This window comes from Lepidochelys olivacea, assembly GCF_965140295.1.
Source record: "Lepidochelys olivacea isolate rLepOli2 genome assembly, chromosome: 3".
NCBI lineage: Eukaryota > Metazoa > Chordata > Testudines > Cheloniidae > Lepidochelys > Lepidochelys olivacea.
Window position 1 is genome coordinate 176,142,003 of NC_140413.1, and position 26,391 is coordinate 176,168,393.

A 26,391-nucleotide genomic window follows, 5' to 3' on the forward strand; every position below is an offset into this window, starting at 1 on the left:
GTTTGCACCAAGAACTCCCGGTTGAAGTTGTGGCTGAATAAGACGGGCTCCTGACATAGCCTTCCCTTAAGAGTCTGGAAAGTGTCTTCACGCTCCGTCGACCAGCGTACTCAGTGGGGGCTGTCCTTGGTGAGGAGGGCTGTGGGGGGGGCTGCAAGGGATGCGAATTGGGACACGAAGCATCGGTAGTATCCAGCCAGGCCTATGAACTGTCGTACCTAGCACTTTGTCGTCGGGGCCGGGTACAATTGCAGTGCCTGGACCTTTCCTCTGAGGGGGCAGATGAGGCCCCTGCCAAGGGTAGAGCCTAGTTACACAGTCTCATGCAGCCGATTTGACATTTCTTTGGGTTGGCCGTGAGCCCAGCCCCTCACAGGGTCCGGAGAACAGCGGCCTCCTCATTTAAATGTACCTCCCACTGGCGGCTGTAGACAACAACATCATCTAGGTAGGCCACAGCGTACTCAGTGTGGGGGTCCAGGAGGTGGTCCATCAGGCGATGGGGCTTCATGAAGGCTGAAGGGCATCCGAGTGAAGTGGTAGAGCCCACCTGGCGTACTGAACGTAGTCTTCTCTTTGGAGCTCGGGTCCAAGGGGATCTGCCAGTAGCCTTTTGTGAAGTAAAGGGTCATGAATGTATCTGGTGGTCCCCAGACAATTGAGTTAATCGATCCTGGACATCGGGTACACATCGAACTTTGATATCGTGTTCACTCTTTGGAAATCTATGCAGAATCGGAGGGTCCCATCAGGCTTCGGAACCAACACGATGGGACTGAGCCATTCGCTCTGCGATCATTCCATGACTCCTAGCTCCATCATCGCTTGGACTTCCCTTTCAACAACTTCCCATGTCTGTCGCAGGAGCAGGTGAGTGGTTTCCCTAATCACCTCCCCGGGGTTCATCTTAATGGTGTGCTGAACAATGCTAGTCTGACCAGGGAGGCCGGTGAAAGTTGTACGAAAGGTGGCCAGCAGGCACAAAGCCTTTTCCTGTTGTTCCGGGGAGAGGGTATCCCCCAGTTGAGGCTCCTCGGTCTTGGCCATATCCGGGACCTGGGGACCTAAGGCTGGCTCGGGTGGGTGAGCGGTAACTAGCAACCCATTCCATGCACACCAAGGCTTCAGAAGATTACGTTGCCGGACTAAGTCATAAGGACCCTTGCCATCGGGCAAGCAGTTTTGACTCTTCAGCGGGGAGAAGGAGGAGTATTTGGTAGCTGGGCTCGAAGGTTCAGTCTTGGGCTCCCTGGCTGTAACGCCGCTCCTGGATCCCTTGTGTTGCCTGGAGATTCAGATGCCCCATCACACAGTAGTTATCTGAACGTTATGGGGGACAATGAATATGCTTGAAGAACTGAGGTTTCAGATAATTATGCCAGTAGAGTCAATGGATCTGAGAAAACAGAATCCTCTTTCAGATTGTGACATTTCAGACAACTGAAGTTCTGGTGATCAAGAGATGTACTGTACACTAATGTTGAGACGCAGCACCAAATAAAATGACAGAAAATTGTGAGTTTGTATCAGGCACCAGACAAGTCCATTAAGCCTTGATTCAGGAAAGCATCCATATTCCGGTAAGCATGTAAGCATATGCTTAAATGAATCGGGGCCCAATTCCATAAATGTGGAAGAATCAGGTCTGTTGACTCAGAAAAATAATTTCCGCTTGCTACCTAGTTCAAATGGTTAATTGCTGTGTGATAATGGAATAAAGAATTCTCATGCTTCCAAACGCAAACGCTAGCAGCTTAGAAGCGTTCCATGGCCTTTTCATGGCTTAGAAGGGGATGTTTCCTTCCCTTCCGCCTCCTGTGACTCCCTCCCTGAACATCCTGACCATTCAAGCTTTGCAGTGGAAGCCAGGTATTCCCATAGAAGAAAACAATGTCAATGAATATTATCTCAGGTACACTGTTCAAGGGGTTTATTATAAACAACAGTGGCAAAATAGAAGTTAAAAATTATGGAAGACCTCAGGATTCTTTTATATAGTCTGCTTTTCTGAGCAGTTCAGAACAATTAAAGAGTACATATATACAGTGCTGCTCCCTTTCTTTACATTACTGCCAGCATTTTACTGTAGCTTGGCTAGACCCTGCCCCCGCCCGCCTGCGTACTGTCTACGTTTTCCAATCTACAGGGGATGGGAAACGGGAGGAGGGACGCGTGCTCAGGGCTGTGGAGATGATTTTCACGCACCCCTTCCATTTTTTATTTTTAGGGAGAGGGATAGCTTAGTGGTTTGAGCATTAGCCTGCTAAATCCAGGGTTGTGAGTTCAATCTTTGAGGGGGCCATTTAGGGATTGGGGCAAAAATTAGGGATTGGTCCTGCTTTGAGCAGGTGGTTGGACTAGATGACTTCCTGAGGTCCCTTCCAACCCTGATATTCTATTATTCTTTACAAGCTTACAATAAGTTACGATGCTTTATTTAACTCCCAACTTTGCATTTAATTGAAAAATCAAAAAACAAACAAAAACAAAAAAAAACAACTGATCCTTGCCTCCAATGCAATGATTAGCTTCTAAAATAAATGCATCTCTGGGCTCCTGGAATATTTTTAATCCAGTGCCACCCACACTGAAATTTATATGCTTTTTGGTTTTGTTCTTTATTTTGAAGTTGCTGTAGATATATAGCCTTGTAAAATGATTGTTTGCTTAAACCAGTATGTGACCGTGTTTCTTAGCTACTTGATTTTGTTGTTCAAATGTAGATATATATATACAGGAGCTCATATTTACCCTGATTCAAAGACTATAGTATGTGGTATTTGGCAGATGTTCTGATATTACTGGTAGAAATCCATTTTGGTTACTTAAATGCATTTGCTTTGACTAATGGAAATATAATTATCTGTGTTAGCTAAATAAATATGTGTGAGACATTCTGGTGGTCAGGTTATAATAATCCAATTCTGCATGATAATCTCAACTCTTATTAGAACTGAGGGCATTGAGCACCTTACAGGAAGGGCCCTTTGCAGAACTGGGCCAGGTATGAGTGGGCACTGTACAAATTCTCATCCCCTCCATTGGTGGCCTACAGTCCGCATGGCATGTGTACATGCACCTCTGTTTTGACCTGCACCAGCCTTGCTATTATAGTCCTGGATCTCTCTCGAACAGATCCTTCAGTCATGCTATCTTGCATGGTTATCTGTGATGCTGGCAAGTGTTCACAAATCAAAGCCGAGGCCCAAATTATTCTATTTAATGCTTCCTGAAAAAAGAAATGTTGATAAAGAGCGTATTTTCGATAGTCAATTACTGAAGTCAACTGAACTGCGTCTGTACAGTAGATTTTGGCACACTAACCAGGAAAAAGATAGCTTAATATATTTCTACTGCATTCAGGTGACTTGGGCATTTTCCTAGCATGACTGGTTGGGCGGTTTGCAATCTTCTCATGTTGTGGGGTCTCATTTTGCCAGACACAGATGACTTTTCTTAGTCCCTGAGAAAAGAATGCAAAAGGAGAAAGAAGAAATCTAATAGACTGTTGTCACTGAGCTACGCCACACTATATCATTTGGGAGGGTCTGATTTAGAGGAAGACAACTGGCATTAATACTGGGAATCAAAAGACAGAATGAGTCGTTCTGTGTAGACAGTTACTCTAAATTGCAGAGATTGATGGCTATTTACTCACTATCCAAATTAACAAAATAGTTGGCTATTTCTTAGAGTAGTTCTGGGGAAACGCAGGCCTTAGCACTGTCAAAACTGCTACTCCCTTTTTATGCCTATTAAAAAAAACAACCAATCCAGCCAGATGCAGAATATTTCCAACTCCCACTGAAGTTGAAGGGAGTTGAGGAAGCTCAGTATCTTTTAAAGAGCTTCCTTAAACCCTGTGCTAAGTATAATTAAAAATATACTCAAATAAAATAGTTCCTTTCAGCATCCTCTGTTATTGAGTTTGAACACAATTAGTGAACACAGACACCAGAATAATATCACAGTAACATTTTTCATGGCTGCACAATCAGAAGTTACTGCTCTAATTGTATATTGCACAGCAGAGGGTACTGCACATTTAAATAGAAGTGTTTTTTGGAGCAGTGTAGTTAGGAGAGAGAGAATTATATGGTAAATATACACAATTTATATGATAAATCTGTACAAACTAGTCCATTGGCTTGGTTGGGACCACTTTACATTGTCACACAGGAGACCTTGGATAAGAAGTGATGTGGGCCACATCTCCCACACCTCAAGCAGGACTTGGGTCATCACAAAAGTGGGGGAAGCCACAGCATATATGGCTCTTTTGCAGCCATAATTGGTTACATATCAGCTTTTCTGTCTCCAAGGAACATATGTGGAAAGCACCATGTGTTCACTCGAGTAATGTACAAATGCGGTGGCAGTGTGAAATAGGTATAGAGTAATAAGAGGGAAGAAATTAGACTGGGGTGACATGATGGATAACAGAGCCTTGCAGTTGTCCTGCTAGCATACACACACACACCATCCACATGCAGGTACATGAATGTACATGCACATTTTTCATACATGTAAGGGAAACATTTCTAAAGAAAATACTATCCTTAGCTAATCAAAACAAAGAAGAATATACTATACTGCTTTTCTAAGGAATGAAAAAACATGGCACTTTTTCTAGTGGGGATTAGATTGACCAGATCACAAGGGTGAAAAATCATGACGGGGGTGGGGGGTAATTGGCACTTATAAAAGACAAAGCCCCAAATATCGGGAGGGTCCCTATAAAATCGGGACATCTGGTCACCCTAGTGGGGATAGTCAGTCTCTTGTCTGAATTCTTGTCCGTATGGGATGCTCTTCACTTGCTTTCAGTTTCTTCATTGACCCCAATGTGGTGCAAAGATATGCTTCCTGACCATTCTTTTCTGTTATACTCATTTTGCTTCTTTATCTTTTCTATGTAGGACAGGGTGAAGTTCCTCAGCCTACCAGCTCTCTTCCCGTATGCCTGTTTAGTCATTTGATTTTCTTTTTCCAGAGTTGCATAACTATTTGTTTTTTAAAATGTTTTAACTGTAAATGAACCAAATACTCCTCAGTGGTTTCAGGTACAGAAGGTCTTGCAGTCTTGATAGACTTTCATTTGACTGTTCTAGCATGAATTTTGGCATTTTGTTAACCTCTCAACTTGTCTCCTCACTTCCTACATGTTTATCTACAGGAATTCTGCTGCTATTGTTTTAAAGTCTCTTTCAAATTTCTCCTAATTTAGTTTAACTCCAGTATATTTTTTGCTTATGTTAAGAATAGTTTTAAGGTCCATTAACATATGGGTTCTCAACTGGCAGTTAAGGGTTGCAACCCCTCCACCTGTCTTTTTGACTAGACGAAGGGGTCCCAGAACTTCTTTCTGTGAGGGTCAAGTGAGAGGAAGATCTGGGTGACCTTGAAAACTGGAGTAATAGAAATGGGAGGAAATTTAATAGTGCAACGTGCAAGGTCATGTACTTAAGAACTAACAACAAGAATTTTTGCTGTAAACTGGGGACTTATCAGTTGGAAGCAACACCGTAGGAGAAAGACCTGGGAGTATTGGTTGATCACAGGATGACTATGAGACCAATGTGATGCGGCCATGAAAAAAGGCTAATGCAATCCTGGATGTGTCAGATGAGGTATTTCCAGCAGAGACAGGGAAGTGTTAGTACCATTATACAAGGCACTGGTGAGAGCTCATCTGGAACACTGTGTGCAATTCTGGTGTCCCATGTTTAAGAAAGATTCATTCAAACTGGCACAGGTACAGAGAAAGGTTACTAGGATGATCAGAGGAATGGAAAATCCACCTTATGAGAGGAGACTCTAAGAGCTTGGCTTGTTTAGCTTAACCAAAAGTAGGCAGAGGGGAGATATGATTCCTCTCTATAAATACATCAGAGGGACAAATACCAGGGAAAGGGAGGAGTTATCTAAGTTAAGCGCTAATGTTGACAAAAGAACAAATGGATATAAACTGGCCACCAATAAGTTTAGGCTTGAAATTAGTCAACGATTTCTAAAAGCCAGAGGAGTGAAGTCTGGAACAGCTTTCCAAGGAGAATAATGGAGGGCAAAAAATCTAACTTGAGCTTGATCAATTTGTGGAGGGGATGGTATGATGATACTGCCTACAATGGCATGCAGCTGGTCTGCGACTGCTAGTAGCAAATGTCTCTAATGGCCAGTGATGGGACACTAGATGGGGAGGGCTCTGAGTTATCACAGAGAATTCTTTCCTAGGTGTCTGGCTGCTGGCTCTTCCCCACGTGCTCAGAGTCTAACTGATGGACATATTTGGGGTCGGGAAGGAATTTTCCCCTGGCTCAGATTGGCAGAAATCCTGTTGGTTTTTCACATTCCTCTGTAACACAGGGCACACATCACTTGCATAATGCAAATGGTGGATTCTCTGTAACTTGAAGTTTTTAAATCATGATTTAAGGACTTCAGTGACTCAGCCAGAGGTTATGGGTCTATTACAGGAGGGGGTGGGTAAAGTTCTGTGGCCTGCAATGTGCAGGAGATTAGACTAGATGATCATCATCTGGCCTTATAGTCGATGAGAGTTACAGTTTGGAAAAGGTTCAGAATGTAGCGTGTGTAGGATTTCAGATGATGCCTAAAGGTGTGGCTTCTGCTGCCATGCAAGTAGTGAACCTGGAAGCCTAAGGACCTGTACTGATAGTAAACATGAGTGGAAAGGCCTAAGTATAGCTTGACATAAGTAAATGACAGATAACAGACCTCAAGTCACAAGTGTGAAGTATAAATAAGTGCAGTAAGATGAAGTAAGAAACAACAAATATGAATTACTGATATTTTAGGTATTTTTAATGAATATATGTCACAAGTCACAAGCATTAACTGCAGTGATGCCATAACGACTATTATTGTAAATGATAATGAGTATGAAGTAAGTGATTGATTAGCCTATAGGAACTGGGGCCCCCAACATAAGTGGGTTGCGGAAGTTAAGATAAGAAGAAAAGGGGTATATATGCATTATGAATATGCATAGGCTAAAATGGGCACTAGCGTAAAAGAGGGTGGCACCTAGAACATTATTGGGAAGATCAGGATAGTGGAAACTAGCATGTCACACACTCTCCTGTCTATGGATTTCCCCACAAGGGGCCATGAGTATACAAGTTCTTTTTTTTTTTTTTTTTTTTACTGTCCTTTATATGATTATAATAGGTGTTGAATTCTTGGCTAACTAAAGATTTTTTTATGCCTCATGTGTGTCTCAGGGATCCTCCATTTAATGATAACTCACATACTCTAGCTTTTCTAGAGGTGAACCCTAATCAAGTAAATATTAACTGTTTAAATAAAGAAGGCTACAAGAATCACTGCACTAATATGTGATGATCATTTGCAGGTAGGTTTAAACTTGTGTGATGTAAATGGCATCATCCACTTTTGATGTATTCAGACTCTTCCTGTCTATTAATTATCTTAGAGTCACTGTCCAACTTTCCCGTTACAAATGTCTATCTACCCTTAAGCAAGTAAAACCAATAACTGTGCCACTATGCCTCTCTACCACATGGCGGTCTGTGTTTTATTGCTCTCTAGGATTGTTTTAGGTTAGAAGATCCTTGAGGTGGTGGCTATGTCTTCATCTATTTTCTATTCATTGTCAAGCATGCTGCTGGCCTTCACTAAATGTTAAACAATAGATACTAGCAGCTGCCAGTGTGTCCTCTGCCAGCACTGGGAAATCCCCAATTCCAAGATCAGTGAGTTAAGCTAAAAGTTAGGAAGAATAGTTAGCTTCCAGGCTCAGTCTTATCACTACAAATTCCAGAGTTTCCAGTCTTCTGAGCTGTCCCTTGAATTTAATCAATCGTCTGTCATAATTAGCCACATTTTGACCTTTTTTCTGTTCTTAACTTCTGTTTTGATACTAGCTGGAATTGGTTTCCAGATTGTGTCAAATGTAATCATGCTATGATTGTTTGACCCTAACATGTCAACTTGCTAATGCAGCTTTTATTACTCCATAGGTCGTGGGGATTTCCAAATTTGGAAGGTTAAAAAACCCCTACAAATACAAGCTTGTTTCTGAACCTCCACCTAGAAGATTTAATTTCCTGGCAGCACTGCTTTGGTGCTGTAGTTGATCCCTTTATTAGCTCAGCTAGCTCAGCCTGGATTGTAAATGGTTTCGCAACTCTCATCAGAGTGTTTGCACACAGTAGAAATTTCCCAGTCTTCAAGAGTCCAGTCTTCTCTTTGTTAGATCTACTAAATGATGTCACAGTGTTGTCTGAACACATACCCTTGTGTGTGTAGCACTCGTGACTCCGATGGAAGCAGTGTCTCATGGAGGGCTTGTGTGGTTTTTGGAGTTAACTCTTTTGTTTTATTTATCCCAACCCATTGGCAGGGGGTAGGCTTGAGCTGGTTAGTATCTGTCTCCTATCTATGACAATGACAGATTCTATAATTGGGGCTTGCCCAGGATGGTGAGCGGAAATGGTTGACCCACTAGGTTGAAAGGGTTGATGTGGGGGGATTTTTTGTTTTGTTGTTGTTTGTTCCTAGAGGTGGGGCTTTTTTTCCAGTGTGGTACTGGAATGCACTCAGGAGGGTGCTTACATTGGTATTGGGACAGTAGACTTTGTGGCCTGCCCTGGTGGACCTTATGTGGGTAGTCAGCTGGAGCTCTTTACAGTTGCCAACAGAGTGGAGCAATGCTGCCTGAACTGAGAAGAGTTGGTACCAAGGGATTAGCTCCCGTGATCCCTGTGGTTGTGGGTGGAGGGACACAAGGTGAGGCAGACTGTTTCATAAAGTGTAGACCAGATTCATGAAGTTAAAAATCTTGATTCTTGTGACTTTGCCTTTAATTATTTCTTGGATGGCTGGGTTGTCAGTGGATGAGGATGCTTGATTCATGCTGAAGGAAGGTTGGAGTGATTTGACTAGGAATGAGGTCTTCAGTTCTGCAAATGTAACCTTTGGATGGGCTACAGTTCACTTCATTGCCCTTCTCCAGTAACTAAAAAACTCCCAACTCCCATAGAAAAGTAGCTGGAGACCCAGAATTCAGTCTCTAAGGATTTTCAGCAAGGATTGCACAGGGTCAACTTCCCCACATTCAAGTCCCAACAAGAACAATATGAATGAAGTTAATTTATAACTTTATAAAATCTTATGATAAAGATACAATAAATAATACCCTAGAACTTCAGAGTTACGAACACCTCAGCAATGGAGGGTTTTTGTAACTCTGAAATGTTTGTAACTCTGAACACAACTTTATGGTTGTTCTTTCAAAAGTTTACAACTGAATATTAACTTAATACAGCTTTGAAACTTTACTGTACAGAAGAAAAATGCTGCTTTCCCTTTTTTTTTCTTTTTGTAGTTTAACACAGTACTGTGTTTGCTTTTTTGGCAGCGAGGGGTCTCTGCTCTTGCCTGATTGTATACTTCCACTTTCAAATGAGTGTGTGGTTGACTGGTCAGTTCGTAACTCTGAGGTTCTACTGTAATAATTTAATTTTAGAACATAACATGGCTATTTTATGATCCTTATATATTATCTTCACAGTTATACATAAACATAAATGAAGAAAACTAATTAAATCTAAACAGGTCAGTCAAAAGCATCATCTTCCCTCCATTCGCTTGTGGGAATCTTGAGTTGGAATCCATGCAGACTCTTAACTTTACTTTACTACTCAGTTAAATATATAGATTTAAAAAACGTTATGAGAAAATACAAAACTGAGAATAGCAAAATATAAATAACTCTTTCCTCATTATCACATTTAAAGAGAAGTTGGTGAATCAAACTCGTTGAGACAATTTAACAAAAACAATTTGGCTAAAATCAAATAACATTCAAAGTATACAATTAAAATAGAAGAAATTATTTTTCCCTCCCAATTTCCCCATTCTATAATTGACATTGGCCATGCTTCCCAGCTGGAGAGTTAACAATGCCATTAACCTGCTGCAAGATGCTTCAGAGTTAGGGAAAACAGCCTCCTTTCTGCTCCTTTCTCCCAACTCTCGCAGGGCACATGGCCTTTTGTAAAGCAGTTACCCTGACCACTTGCCCTCACGGAGTCTGACTCCAGCAACAGGGAACCTATTGGAGCATCCAAAACTACTAAACCCAATTCTAGAAACTTCTGGATGGGGAATGGTAAATCTGTCTAGCAACAATGACCCAGCACAACTCACTCCTACCCCTACCTCGCATAGGTTTCTTAAAGAGATACCTCCCTATTAGGCATATATGTTACACAAGTATTGCTGAAATATGGCTGAATGATACTACTAAGTCTGTTTTAGCATAGTTGGCTCCAGCTGAGTATTTGGTATAGTGTGAACATAGAGTGGGATTTTGTTCCCTTCCTTGCCTTAGGAAAAGCTATTTTTTGGGTTTTTTTCTTTCTTTTTTTTGGTCTGTATTTATTGGCTTGTATTTTTAACGTATGGCAGAGGTGTTCAGAGCCCAGACAGACACTTCTTTAAGTTTTGTATACATTTAAATTAATAAATAACAATCAAAAGGATTGCATAATGCTCCTCTAAGCAGAAACACTTTCTACTTATCTTTTTGTTGTTTTTATCGATTTGTTTCTTTACTTGTTTGCTTTTTCATTCAAGTGTTTTTCTACCCCTCTTGGTCCAACCTAAGGCAAGTGACAGGTAAATTAATGAATGGTACACAGTATCCACTGTATTAAATCATGAGATAATCATCAACAGTATTTTTAGAAAATGTATAAATACTGTGCAAGACAGGAAAGGTGGATATCCCTTTTTCAACATGTTTTCGACCCCTCCCAATCTAGTAACTGAGAATTGGGTATTTTTGACATAAACACATTCATGCTAAGAATGATTAGAAACCAGCTGCTAGGATGTGCTGTGCTGCTCTTTAACAATGAATGTGTTATATTCCTGTGAGGTTATTTCTGAACAGTTTTGTATGCAAAGAAAATAATGAAGTATTGCAAGGCTGGGAGCTTACCCTCCTGAGTCTTCACGCTCATTGGAATCAGAACTTTGAACTAAAATTCTAGTAGAGGAACCCAATCCAATATTTTTAAGTGACTTCATGCAAATTATGATAGGATGTCTTCTTTCCTGGGTGTATTTGACAGCTCTTGCTTTTAACTCCAGCATTGAGGATTCTTTTGTTGGCAGTACTGTGCCCCTCTTAAAATCACAGATTGCAGGACTGAAAAATATGCCAATTTTAGAAACTGCTAAGTGTTACATTTAGCACAATGAACAGAGTGGCTTTAAGAGATGCTATTTGAGTGCTGGAACAATAAAACTGTCCTTATTTGACTCAAAAGTGCTTCAAATTGCAGTGTGTTCTGTGTGCACGTTCAGCCTAAAAGGATATATAAATATTGCCTTAATGTTTAGGAGATGGATTATTGAACATTGCTCTCTAATTTAAGTATATTGGATATGTATTATTTATAATTGGTATTTTGAGTTAGAGCTATGCCACAGATTATTATTTATTATTATTATTATTATTTATTAGAATAGATTTATTCCTGGAGGTTCCCAAGGCATGCCCTGGAGCAGGAGTGGGCAAACTTTTTGGCCTGAGGGCCACATCTGGGTATGGAAATTGTTTGGTGGGCCATGAATGCTCATGAAACTGGGGCTGGGGTACAGGTGGGGGTGAGGGCTCCGGCTCAGGGTGCAGGCTGTGGGGTGGGGCTGGGAATGAGGGGTTGGGGGTGCAGGAGGGTGCCCTGGGCTGGGATTGAGGGATTCGAGAGTGGGAGGGGGATCAGGGCTGGGGCAGGGGGTTGGGACGCGGGTGGGGGTCAGGGGTGCAGGCTCTGGGCAGCGCTTACTTCAAGCAGCTCCCAGAAGCAGCAGTGTGTCCCCCCTCCAGCTCCTATGTGGAGGTATGACCAGGCAGCTCTGCACGCTGCCCCATCCGCAGGTGCTACCCCTGCAGCTCCCATTGGCCGTGATTCCTGGCCAATGGGAGCTGCGGGGGTGGCGCTTGGGGCGGGTACAGCCTGCAGAGCCTCCTGGCTGCACTACGCATAGGAGCCAGAGGGGGGACATGCCGCTGCTTCCAGGAGCCGCGCGGAGAGGGGCAAGCTCCTGACCCTGCTCCTTGGCTGGAGTGCCGGAGCAGGACAAGCCCTGGACCCTGCTCCCCGACGGGAGCTCATGGGCCGATTAAAACTTCTGGAGGGTCAGATGCGGCCCCTGGGCTATAGTTTGCCGACCCCTGCCCTGGCGTGTGTGTGTACAGGGGCCAGCCAGGTGGAGGCACCGCCAATCTCAGATCTCAGAACATTGCTAGCCTTTGCCAATGGTAACTTCCTACCAGTTTTTGAGGCCAGATCCCCAACGTGCTCTGGCTCTTTGCACCACTCCAGCAGCACAAAGGAAAAGGAAAGCCTGTGTAGCCTGCCTCTGGAGGAATCCTCCAGCGTAGACAGAACCTCTGAGTACAGTCAAGCTGGAGTAATAGTTTGGTGTCTTTCTTCTCTCATGGCAAAGGGCCATGTCTGGAGCAAGACGATGATCCCTGATTGCTAGAACGGCTACTTCTACTTTTCTTAGCCTCTGTTTACATTAAGGAATTTGTGCTGATGCAATTACTTCAGTTTGATTACACACCAGTGCAGACTCCTAATATAGACAGGCTGCAGTGGTGCAACTCTGCAGATATTGTAACTCAGTAATATGCCCAGGTAAGCATCACTGGGTAAGCCTCGTTTTGCACTGATACAGCAGATCTACATTAGAGTTTGACTCCCGTATAACTTCATTGTTAGACTTTGTCCACTGTGAATCTCTTTGGTGCAGACAGGGCCTCAGGTATAATGGAATCTAAAGTGGCCCCTGGCCAGGCCTAGGTTTGAGAATTATACAGGAGCAAGTCTTCTCACACTCATCCTTGATACTGTGCTGAGTGCGGTTGGGTTGGCCTTGAGGCTTGTACTTTTATGCAGCTGATGAAAGTTTAAGGGCCTAATCCTACAAAGTGCTTGGTTCCCTCAATTTTCTTGTTACACCAAAATGACTCCTGCAAACTCTACATGCACATAGTGAACAGCTGATTCTGTTTGTTTTTGCTGTGCACTTACCTGTTTGTGCTTTCCTACAGTTTGTAGGTCAAACAGGGGCCATGTACTCAAAAATGTTGCAGTATTTGGCCTGTTTGAGAGAAAGGGTTAAATACTGAATCTTATACCTTTTTATTATCCCAGAGACCTGAAATTGGACAATATTCTTCTGGATGCAGAGGGTCATTGCAAGCTAGCGGATTTCGGAATGTGTAAAGAAGGGATTCTGAACGGAGTAACAACCACTACATTTTGCGGAACGCCAGACTACATAGCTCCAGAGGTATTTTTTACAGACTTCACATACAAATATTACCAGTAATCATAACTAGCTTGTGGTATCCATGGATAACTGTATCTGTTGTATGTGCAAGGTGAAAAATGTGGGCCAGATTCTCTCATCTGCACTACTGGATGAATAATCCTGTTGAAATCTGTGGATCTCTACAAGGAATAACCTACTCAGCACCAGTAGTTCGCAAAATCTGGACCTTTGAGCATAAGGCAGGGGCAATGTCTGTGATTCTGTTCTTGTCAGCTGTTGCAACCTTGCTTTTAAAAGTTTCCTGTACTGTATTTGACGGTATTCTCTAGTAAATTATTTAGCTTTGCTGGTAGCCAGTTGTCTGTCATTCTTTCGTTAGTGGGTAATAGTGTATTATGTTTTCCCACTGGATATTTGCCTATTCATGTTACCTTTCCTTTAAATTGAGTAGTCACTCCATATGTCAAAATACCCATGTCATACACTCCTTGCTGCAACTGCCAAAAGACCGGAGCAGTTAAACACACTTAACTTTTGCTCTTTTATTATCTACTCTTTTGTCTTGTTCTGTACTAGAAGGTGAAGAACAAAAATGTCAAATTGAAGCTAAAGTGACTGATTTGTTATTGCATGATGTTATCATTTAACATTTTCCCCTAACACATTCCTTGCACATTGCATTATTCTTCTCCTTGTCCACATTGACAACCCTATTGCCGCTTTGAAGGTGCTTCTAAATCTTTCAGACGCTACATGTAATCGGATGCTCCCTCCCAGCAATGACCTGTACCCAGGCCTAAAAACAGGGATGTGTTCACCTGTGTAATAAGACTTATATAGATAAGACCTAACATAGTGTAACATACTGAAGGTATCATATTGTGTTAGACCTGTATGGGAGTATCATTGTTTCTCTTCTCTGAAGTACTGATAAGTGACATATAATAAACTCCCCTGTTCGTCCAAATGGAATGGGAAATATGCAAAATTATGCGTGGATGGATTTCTGATGGATATCAGGGGACATAACTTACATTCACATAATAGGTGATATTTGGATAAAAATCCTCTTGGAGGATAAAAATCCTCCTCAGGCAAGGAGTTCCACAGGTTTGCTATGCGCAGAGTGAAGAAGAACTTCTTTTTATTTGTTTTAAGCCTGCTGCCCATTAATTTCATTTGGTGGCCCCTGTCAAGGTTCCTCCCCCACTCTGAACTCTAGGGTACAGATGTGGGGACCTGCATGAAAAACCTCCTAAGCTTATCTTTACCAGCTTAGGTCAAAACTTCCCCAAGGTAACAAATATTACCCCCGTTATCCTTGGAATGGCCGCTACCACCACCAAACTGATACTGGTTACTGGGGAAGAGCTGTTTGGACGCGTCCTTCCCCCCAAAATACTTCCCAAAACCTTGCACCCCACTTCCTGGACAAGGTTTGGTAAAAAGCCTCACCAATTTGTCTAGGTGACTACAGACCCAGACCCTTGGATCTTAAGAACAATGAACAATCCTCCCAACACTTGCACCCCCCCTTTCCTGGGAAATGTTGGATAAAAAGCCTCACCAATTTGCATAGGTGACCACAAACCCAAACCCTTGGATCTGAGAACAATGAAAAAGCATTCAGTGTTTTACAAGAAGACTTTTAATAAAAAATAGAAGTAAATAGAAATAAAGAAATCCCCCCTGTAAAATCAGGATGGTATATATCTTACAGGGTAATTAGATTCAAAAACATAGAGAACCCCTCTAGGCAAAACCTTAAGTTACAAAAAAGATACACAGACAGAAATAGTTATTCTATTCAGCACAATTCTTTTCTCAGCCATTTAAAGAAATCATAATCTAACACATACCTAGCTAGATTACTTACTAAAAGTTCTAAGACTCCATTCCTGTTCTGTCCCCGGCCAAGACGACTACAGACAGAGACAGACCCTTTGTTTCTCTCCCTCCTCCCAGCTTTTGAAAGTATCTTGTCTCCTCATTGGTCATTTTGGTCAGGTGCCAGCGAGGTTACCTTTAGCTTCTTAACCCTTTACAGGTGAGAGGAGCTTTCCCCTGGCCAGGAGGGATTTCACAGGGGTTTACCCTTCCCTTTATATTTATGACACGCCCCCCAAATCTCAGCTAGGGTGAAACACTGGCTGGGATTTCTTCCTGGAGCTCTAGGAAAACAGAGTTAATAAGACACATGCATCTCTAAATATACTACCAAGTACATAAAGACTAACAATATTTTCAACATCTCAAGGACGATTTTAACCAGTTGATTCTGGGAAACTTTCACGGGAGAGTGCATCAGCCACTTTGTTAGAAGCTCCTGAGATGTGTTGGATGTCGAAATCAAAATCTTGGAGAGCTAAACTCCACCGAAGAAGTTTTTTGTTAGTTTCTTTGACGGTGTGAAGCCACTTTAGTGCAGCATGGTCGGTTTGCAGGTGGAAACGCCGTCCCCAAACATATGGGCGTAGCTTTTCCAGAGCGTAGACAATGGCATAACATTCTTTTTCAGTGACTGACCAGTTGCTTTCCCTCTCAGACAGTTTTTTGCTGAGAAACACTACAGGGTGGAATTCTTGATCAGGTCCTTTCTGCATTAGAACTGCTCCCACACCACGCTCGGATGCATCTGTGGTTACTAGGAACGGTTTGTCAAAGTCTGGGGCCCTTAGTACAGGGTCAGACATGAGTGTCGCTTTAAGCTTGTTAAAGGCCTTCTGACACTTTCCGGTCCACTGAACAGCATTTGGCTGTTTCTTTTTGGTTAGGTCTGTCAGTGGGGCAGCGATTTGGCTGTAGTGCGGTACAAATCGTCTGTAATAACCGGCCAAGCCTAAGAAGGATTGAACCTGTTTCTTTGACTTTGGGACAGGCCACTTTTGGATAGCATCCACTTTGGCCTGTAGGGGGCTGATAGTTCCTTGACCCACCTGGTGTCCAAGGTAAGTCACTCTGTTTAGGCCTATTTGACACTTCTTAGCCTTAACAGTTAGTCCTGCCTCCCTTATGCGCTCAAGGACTTTTTGTAGATGTTCCAGGTGGTCTGCCCAGGAATCCGAAAATATGGCCACATCGTCAAGGTAGGCGACTGCATATTCTCCTAATCCCGCTAGGAGACCATCTACAAGTCTTTGGAAAGTGGCGGGTGCATTTCGCAGCCCGAAAGGGAGTACATTAAATTCATACAGCCCGAGATGTGTGATGAAGGCTGACCTTTCCTTGGCAGATTCATCTAGCGGTACCTGCCAGTACCCCTTGGTTAAGTCCAAGGTAGAGATGAACTGGGCCCTTCCCAGTTTCTCTAATAGTTCATCTGTGCGTGGCATGGGATAGTTGTCTGGGCGAGTTACAGCATTTAGCTTACGGTAGTCCACGCAAAAACGTATTTCCCCATCTGGTTTGGGAACTAGAACCACTGGAGATGCCCATGCACTTTCAGAGGGGCGGATTACACCCATCTGTAACATATCCTGGATCTCCCGTTCTATAGCAGTTTTAGCTTGAGGAGACACCCGGTAAGGTTGGACCCTAATTGGGTGAGCATTACCTGTGTCAATGGAGTGGTATGCCCGTTCAGTCAGTCCTGGGGTGGCTGAGAACGTTGGCGCGTAGCTAGTGCACAGCTCCTGGATCTGCTGTCGCTGCATACGCCCAAGGGTCATGGAGAGGTTCACCTCTTCCACACCACCAGCACATTTCCCTTCGTAATAGACACCTTCAGGCCACTCAGCGTCGTCTCCTCCCTGGGCTGTAAACTGACAAACCTTTAATTCTCTGGAATAAAAGGGCTTTAGAGAATTAATATGATACACCTTAGGCTTTCGGTTGGAGGTGGGGAATGCTATGAGATAATTAACAGCTCCCAGGCGCTCCTGGACCACGAATGGCCCTTCCCACGATGCTTCCATTTTATGGGCCTGGAGCGCCTTTAAGACCATGACCTGGTCTCCTACTTTGAAGGAACGCTCTCTGGCATGTTTATCATACCAGGCTTTTTGCTCTTTTTGAGCATCCTGTAAGTTTTCTCTAGCAAGGGCTAAAGAGGTTCGGAGGGTGTTTTGTAGGTTGGTTACAAAGTCCAGAATGTTAGTTCCTGGAGAAGGTGTAAATCCCTCCCATTGCTGCTTCACCAACTGCAATGGCCCCTTAACCTCACGGCCATATACAAGTTCAAATGGGGAAAACCCTAAACTGGGATGTGGTACAGCTCTGTAGGCAAAGAGCAACTGCTGCAATACTAGGTCCCAATCATTGGAGTGCTCATTTACGAATTTACGTATCATGGCCCCCAAAGTTCCATTAAACTTCTCCACCATGCCATTTGTTTGATGATGGTAAGGAGTGGCAACCAAGTGATTTACCCCATGAGCTTCCCAAAGGTTTTTCATAGTTCCTGCCAGGAAATTAGTCCCTGCATCTGTGAGGATGTCGGAGGGCCAACCTACCCTGGCAAAAATGTCTGCTAGTGCCTGGCACACACTTTTAGCCCTGGTGTTGCTCAGAGCTACTGCTTCCGGCCATCGGGTGGCAAAATCCATGAAAGTCAGTATGTACTGCTTTCCTCTGGGTGTCTTTTTCGGAAAAGGACCCAGAATATCCACAGCTACTCGCTGAAATGGAACTTCAATGATGGGGAGTGGCTGGAGAGGAGCTTTGACCTGGTCTTGGGGTTTTCCCACTCTGTGGCACACCTCACAAGACTGGACATAGGTAGAAACATCCTTGCCCATTTCCTCCCAGTGGAATGACCCCCCCAAACGGTCTTTGGTCCTGTTCACCCCAGCATGGCCACTAGGGTGATCATGGGCTAAGCTCAAGAGCTTGGCCCGGTATTTAGTTGGAACTACCAACTGTCTCTGAGGATGCCAGTCTTCCTGGTGTCCCCCAGAAAGAGTTTCCTTGTATAAAAGTCCTCTTTCTACAACAAACCTGGATCGATTAGAAGAGCTGAGAGGCGGTGGGTTGCTCCGTGCCGCCGTCCAAGCTCTCTGGAGGCTTTCATCTGCTTCCTGTTCGGTCTGGAACTGTTCCCTTGATGCTGGAGACATCAGTTCCTCATGGGATTGTGGACCTAGGCTTGGTCCCTCTGGAAGCGATATAGGGGATGGAGCTGTTTCTGTTGACTGTGAACCGCTCTCCGCTGGTGCACTATGTTGGGATTCAGGCTCCGGCTGAGCCTCTTGTGTAGGGTTATCGGCTGCTGCCAGTTCAGGTTCGGTGGGGCCCTCTGGTGTTGAGGTTGCAAGTACTGGATTCAGTGCTGACACGGGGTCTGGTGTTGGTTGTTCGGCTGGTTCCGGTTCTGGGACTGGTTCCGTCTGGGTCTCTGGGACTGGATCCACTACTGCTGTTGCAGACATTGGCCTGGGGTCCAGGTCCATCACCTCTGACTGGGTCCTGATAGAAGTTTCCGGAACAGAGCTAGGCCTCACGGCTTGTTTAGCCTGGTTGCGGGTGACCATTCCCACCCTCTTGGCCTGCTTCACATGATTGGCCAAGTCTTCCCCCAACAGCATGGGGATGGGATAATCATCATAGACTGCAAAAGTCCACATTCCTGACCAGCCCTTGTACTGGACAGGCAACTTGGCTGTAGGCAAATTGAAAGAGTTGGACTTGAAGGGTTGAATCGTCACTTGGATCTCTGGGTTGATTAAATTGGGGTCCACTAAGGAAGCATGGATAGCTGACACTTGTGCTCCGGTGTCCCTCCACGCGGTGACCTTCTTCCCACCCACACTCACAGTTTCCCTCCGCTCCAAGGGTATCTGGGAGGTATCTGGGCCTGTGGACCTCTGGTGTGATTCCGGTGCAATGAACTGTAATCTGTTGGGGTTCTTGGGGCAGTTGGCCTTTACATGCCCCAGCTCATTACACTTAAAACATCGTCCAGCTGACGGGTCACTGGGGCGAGGAGGGTTGCTGGAGAACGGGGTGGTGGGACGATAAGGGGTCTGGAGGGTTCTTTGGGAGGTAGGTGGGGCTTTGGGCGGCCCCCGGTAATAGGGTGTGGTCTGGGGTGGTCCCTTCTGGTCTCCGCTCCAACTGCGACCAGTTTTCTTCTTCTCTGCCACCTCCACCCATCTGGCTCCAATCTCTCCTGCCTCAATTACAGTTTTGGGTTTCCCATCTAGGATGTATCTTTCTATTTCCTCAGGAACACCCTCTAAGAATTGTTCCATTTGCATTAGGAAGGGCAAATTTACTGGAGATTCAACACTTGCTCCTGATATCCAGGCATCCCAATGTTTTACAATGTGGTAGGCATGTCGGGTAAATGACATGTCTGGTTTCCACCTTAGGGCTCTGAACCTCCGACGAGACTGCTCGGGTGTTATCCCCATTCTGACTCTCGCCTTGGATTTAAACAGTTCATACTTGTTCATGTGTTCTTTAGGCATTTCAGCTGCCACCTCAGCTAAGGGTCCACTGAGCTGCGGCCTCAGCTCTACCATGTATTGGTCAGTAGAGATGTTGTACCCAAGGCAGGCCCTTTCGAAGTTTTCTAAGAAGGCCTCAGTATCATCACCTGCCTTGTAGGTGGGGAACTTTCTGGGATGGGAAGTGGTACCTGGAGAAGGATTGCTAGGGTTTGTTGGTATATTCTGCTGGGCCTTTATCCTCTCCATCTCCTCCACATGCTTCCTCTCTTTTTCCTTCTCCTCCTCCTTCAGCCGCATGAGTTCTATCTGTCTTTCATGTTCCCTTTGTTTTTCCTCAGCCTGAAATTTGGCTAATTCCAGCTGTAGTCGAGCTGAGGATTTGGCCATTCTAACCTCTCTGTTTTTAACTAACTTTACACCCGAGGTTTAGAAATAAACAAACAAAACTTGGCTGTAAAATTTTGCTGTGCTGGAATAGAATACCTATTCTCTGATAGTGATTGTCAGCCTACAGAAAAAGACAATTCCCTTGTCTCTGCTCTGGGCCCAAATTAAAGCAAAAAACCTCCAACTACTTGGAAACCTGCTTACCCAGCCAAAAGAAGAAAAAAAATTTCTTTTCAAACCTGTGCTCCTTGTAAAACAAAAAAAAAATCAAAATCCTAAAAAAAACCCTGCCACTTTTGTCTCCAGGCAAATGGGTAGAGCACACACCCCCTATTTACTTTTAGGAAGAAAAGAAAAAAAAAAAAAACCTCTGGGTTGGAAGACTGTGAATTTCCCTGCAGGAGTTAAGTACCCTGCCTCCAGGCAAAGAAAACCTGCAATTCACAAGATAATCCCCTTTTGTCTCTGCTTGGCCACAAAGCAGAGAGAAACCAAGCTGCTTTCAGTTTCAAAGCTGCCTTCTGGACTTCCTAAAAATTCCTTTTTAAAATCTGTATTTCTAGTTCAAAAAATCTCAACTGGATCTCAAAATGATTTCAGGTTAATCCCACCACTGTGCCACCATGTCAAGGTTCCTCCCCCACTCTGAACTCTAGGGTACAGATGTGGGGACCTGCATGAAAAACCTCCTAAGCTTATCTTTACCAGCTTAGGTCAAAACTTCCCCAAGGTAACAAATATTACCCCCGTTATCCTTGGAATGGCCGCTACCACCACCAAACTGATACTGGTTACTGGGGAAGAGCTGTTTGGACGCGTCCTTCCCCCCAAAATACTTCCCAAAACCTTGCACCCCACTTCCTGGACAAGGTTTGGTAAAAAGCCTCACCAATTTGTCTAGGTGACTACAGACCCAGACCCTTGGATCTTAAGAACAATGAACAATCCTCCCAACACTTGCACCCCCCCTTTCCTGGGAAATGTTGGATAAAAAGCCTCACCAATTTGCATAGGTGACCACAAACCCAAACCCTTGGATCTGAGAACAATGAAAAAGCATTCAGTGTTTTACAAGAAGACTTTTAATAAAAAATAGAAGTAAATAGAAATAAAGAAATCCCCCCTGTAAAATCAGGATGGTATATATCTTACAGGGTAATTAGATTCAAAAACATAGAGAACCCCTCTAGGCAAAACCTTAAGTTACAAAAAAGATACACAGACAGAAATAGTTATTCTATTCAGCACAATTCTTTTCTCAGCCATTTAAAGAAATCATAATCTAACACATACCTAGCTAGATTACTTACTAAAAGTTCTAAGACTCCATTCCTGTTCTGTCCCCGGCCAAGACGACTACAGACAGAGACAGACCCTTTGTTTCTCTCCCTCCTCCCAGCTTTTGAAAGTATCTTGTCTCCTCATTGGTCATTTTGGTCAGGTGCCAGCGAGGTTACCTTTAGCTTCTTAACCCTTTACAGGTGAGAGGAGCTTTCCCCTGGCCAGGAGGGATTTCACAGGGGTTTACCCTTCCCTTTATATTTATGACAGCCCCTAGTTCTTATATTATGGGAACAAGTAAATAACTTTTCCTTATTCACTTTCTCCACACCACTCATGATTCTATATATACTTCTTAGTCTCCTCTTTTCCAAGTTGAAAGTCCTAGCCTCTTTAATCTCTCCTCATATGGGACCCGTTCCAAACCCCTAATCATTTTAGTTGCCCTTTTCTGAACCTTTTCTAATGCCAGTATATCTTTTTTGAGATGAGGGGACCTCATCTGTATGCAGTATTCAAGATGTGGGCTACCATGGATTTATATAAGGGCAATAAGATATTCTCCGTCTTATTCTCTATCCCTTTTTTAATGATTTCTAACATCCTGTTTGCTTTTTTGACTGCCGCTGCACACTGCGTGGACATCTTCAGAGAACTATCCATGATGACTCCAAGATCTTTCTCCTGATTAGTTGTAGCTAAATTAGTTTCCATCATATTGTATGTATAGTTGGGGTTATTTTTTCCAATGTGCATTACTTTACATGTATCCACATTGAGTTTTATTTGTCATTTTGTTGCTCAATCACTTAGTTTTGTGAGATCTTTTTGAAGTTCTTCACAGTCTGCTTTCATCTTAACTATCTTGAGCAGTTTAGTATCATCTGCAAACTTTGCCACCTCACTGTTTACCCCTTTCTCCAGATCATTTAAGAATAAGTTGAATAGGATTGGTCCTAGGAATGACCCTTGGGGAACACCACTAATTACCCCTCTCCATTCTGAAAATTTACCATTTATTCCTACCCTTTGTTCCCTGTCTTTTAACCAATTCTCAATCCATGAAAGGATCTTCCCTCTTATCCCATGACAACTTAATTTACATAAGAGCCTTTGGTGAGGAACCTTGTCGAAGACTTTCTGGAAATCTAAGTACACTATGTCCACTGGATCCCCCTTGTCCGAATGTTTGTTGATCCCCTCAAAGAACTCTAATAAATTAGTAAGACACGATCTCCCTTTACAGAAACCATGTTGACTTTTGCGCAACAATTTATGTTCGTCTATGTGTCTGACAATTTTATTCTTTACTATTGTTTCAACTAATGTTCCCAGTACTGACGTTAGACTTACTGGTCTGTAATTGCCAGGATCACCTCTAGAGCTCTTCTTAAATATTGACATTACTTTAGCTATCTTCCAGTCATTGGGTACAGTAGCTGATTTAAAGGACAGGTTACAAACCATAGTTAATAGTTCTGCAATTTCACATTTGAGTTCTTTCAGAACTCTTGGGTGAATGCCATCTGGTCCCAGTGACTTGTCACTGTTAAGTTTCTCAATTAATTCCAAAACATCCTCCAGTGACACTTCAATCTGTGACAATTCCTCAGATTTGTCACCTACAAGAGATGGCTCAGGTTTGGGAATCTCCCTAACATCCTCAGCCGTGAAGACTGAAGCAAAGAATTCATTTAATTTCTCTGCAATGACTTTATCGTCTTTAAGTGTTCCTTTTGTATCTCGATCATCCAGGGGCCCCACTGTTTGTTTAGCAGGGTTCCTGCTTCTGATGTACTTAAAAAACATTTTGTTATTACCTTTTGAGTTTTTGGCTAGCTGTTCTTCAAATTCCTTTTTGGCTTTTCTTATTACATTTTTACATTTAATTTGGCAGTGTTTGTGCTCCTTTCTATTTACCTCACTAGGATCTGACTTCCACTTTTTAAAAGATGCCTTTTTATCTCTCACTGCTTCTTTTACATGGTTTTTAAGCCATAGTGGCTCTTTTTTAGTTCGCAAAAAAAAAGGAGTACTTGTGGCACCTTAGAGACTAACCAATTTATTTGAGCATAAGCTTTTGTGAGCTACAGCTCACTTCATCGGATGCATACTGTGGAAAGTGTAGAAGATCTTATTATATACACACACCGCATGAAAAAATACCTCCTCCCACCCCATTCTCCTGCTGGTGATAGCTTATCTAAAGTGATCACTCTCCTTACAATGTATATGATAATCAAGGTGGGCCATTTCCAACACAAATCCAGGTTTTCTCACCCGCCCCCCCTCCCCCCCACACACACAAACTCACTCTCCTGCTGGTAATAGCTTATCCAAAGTGACCACTCTCCTTACAATGTGTATGATAATCAAGGTGGGCCATTTCCAGCACAAATCCAGGGTTTAACAAGGACGTGGGGGGGGGGGTGTAGGAAAAAACAAGGGGAAATAGGCTACCTTGCATAATGACTAAGCCACTCCCAGTCTCTATTCAAGCCTAAGTTAATTGTATCCAATTTGCAAATGAATTCCAATTCAGTAGTTTCTCGCTGGAGTCTGGATTTGAAGTTTTTTTGTTGTAAAATAGCGACTTTCATGTCTGTAATCGCGTGACCAGAGAGATTGAAGTGTTCTCCAACTGGTTTATGAATGTTATAATTCTTGACATCTGATTTGTGTCCATTTACTCTTTTACGTAGAGACTGTCCAGTTTGACCAATGTACATGGCAGAGGGGCATTTAGTTCGTTTACTGTGTTCTTTAATTTGGGGTATACATTTAAGTTGAGCCTCTATTATGGTATCTTTGAAGTGTCCATTCAGCTTGCAGGGATTTCACTCTAGTCACTGTACCTTTTAATTTCTGTTTAACTAACCACCTCATTTTTGCATAGTTCCCCTTTCTGAAATTAAATGCCACAGTGTTGGGCTCTTGAGGTGTTCTTCCCACCACAGGAATGTTAAATGTTAAATGTTATTATATTATGGTCACTATTTCCAAGTGGTCCGGTTACCTCTTGGACCAGATCCTGCGCTCCCCTCAGGACTAGATCGAGAGTTGCCTCTCCCCTTGTGGGTTCCTGCACCAGCTGCTCCAAGAAGCAGCCACTTAAAGTATCGAGAAATTTTGTCTCTGCATTTCATTCTGGGGTGACATGTACCCAGTCAATGTGGGGATAATTGAAATCCCCAACTGTCATTGAGTTCTTTATTTTGATAACCACTCTAATCTCCCTTAGCATTTCATCATCACTTTCACTGTCCTGGTCAGGTAATCGATAATAGATCCCTACTGTTATATTCTTATTAGAGCATGGAATTACTATCCATTCTGTGGAACATGTGGATTCATTTAAGATTTATATTTCATTTGATTTTACATTTTCTTTCACATATAGTGCCACTCCCCTCCCCTTCCCTCCTCCCCACACGACCTGTTCTGTCCTTCCGGTATATTTTGTACCCCGGAATGATTGTGTCCCATTGATTGTCCTCACTCTACCAGGTTTCTGTGATGCCTATTATATCAATATCCTCCTTTAACATGAGGCACTCTCATTCACCCATCTTATTATTTAGACTTCTAACATTTGTGTACAGGCACTTGAAAAACTTGTCACTGTTTATTTGTCTGCCCTTTTCTGCTGTCAGATTCTTTATGTGAATGTTTTTCGTCTGATGTGGCCCATACTTTATCCTCTTCCATCCTTTCTGCCTGACTAAAACCTAGAGAATCTCTATCAATAGACTTTCCTGTGTGTCTGGGCGCCCGATGTTGACATTAAAAGAGATCCTGAGTATCCCAGTGGTGCTGTTGGATAGGTGGGAATCCTCTATTCATCCCTCTGCTGCAGTCCCTTTACTCCTAAAGGAATTTTAAATTGGTGGTGCCTCCACCTGGCTGGCCCCTGTACACACTCAATGGCATGCCTTGGGAACCTCCAGAATAAACCCCTTCAAATAGAAATAATAATAATAAATAAATCTGTGGCATGGGTCTAACTCAGAAATACCAATTAATAATAGCATACATCCAATATACTTAAATTAGAGTTAACACACCTTTACTTAACAACTTAAAGAAACATGGTATAACTGACTAAGATTAAATGTCACTACTAATTTAAATCCAGAGGGTCAGTTGAATAAAATAAATTAACAAATATAGTATACAGTAATAAATTAAACTTATGTAACTGGCATTTACACTGCCACCATTTACCCCACCCTGCAGTGTACACTCCTCTGGATTTCAGAGTCCTAGACACTTGCTTGCATGGGAGCACTTGGAGACAGCACGCTGTTGGTTCTGTGTATCCGTCCAGCCAAGGCAACAAGCTGCACAACCCCTCTGAAGACTGGAGTTGGCTCCACCAAATGTCAGCAGCTCTGGCTCCTGGTTCGATGGGACGATCATTCTGCCTCTCCTCAGACTCTGCTGTGCCCCTTCCCATGCAAGTACCTTCCCAAACAAGAGTGAGGGTTACTCACGCTGCCTTTACTGCAGGCCCACCTCAGTCAGCTCCAGGCACAGCAACAGTCTCTGCCCTGGCTTCAGTGAAGTCACTAACAGCCTCTGAGGCTCCCTGCTCAATCAAAGCCCCAGCAGGTTCTCAGCAGCAGCTTCTAACTTCCTAGCAGCAGTTCCTGGTATGGACAGAGCTCCACACCAGTAATCTGGCTCCTCTCCCCAAAAATGGAGTCCACCGCCTGCTCTCCCTGCACTCCTGGAAGAGCAAGTCTCTCTCTCTCTCTCTCTCTCTTTCCCCAAGACATCATGGGAATTGTGGTCTCTGAGGCTGGATTGCAGCACACAGGATCTTCCCAACTGGAACACTCCCAATAAAGTTCAGAGTCCTCTCTAGTAAAGGCGGCCTACATGTATCTCACACATATTGCATTTGTGCTAAGGATGCTGGGGCAAAAAGTTATATCAGCATTTGTTTAATCAAACATTATTTTGCAGGGGGAAAATGTTGTTTGCTAAGTAAAGA

The 26,391-nt window shown here is 43.3% G+C and overlaps 1 protein-coding gene across 4 annotated transcripts in view; it reads left to right on the forward strand.

Annotated features, from left to right (window-relative positions):
• PRKCE (protein kinase C epsilon) overlaps positions 1-26,391 on the forward strand; it is a 532,143-nt gene that overhangs the window by 463,992 nt on the left and 41,760 nt on the right. For all 4 annotated transcript variants that reach the window (XM_084622252.1, XM_084622253.1, XM_084622254.1 and 1 more), the window contains one exon: positions 13,218-13,356. In XM_084622252.1, the coding sequence (XP_084478378.1) occupies positions 13,218-13,356 (139 nt within the window). The remainder of the gene's footprint in view (positions 1-13,217; positions 13,357-26,391) is intronic.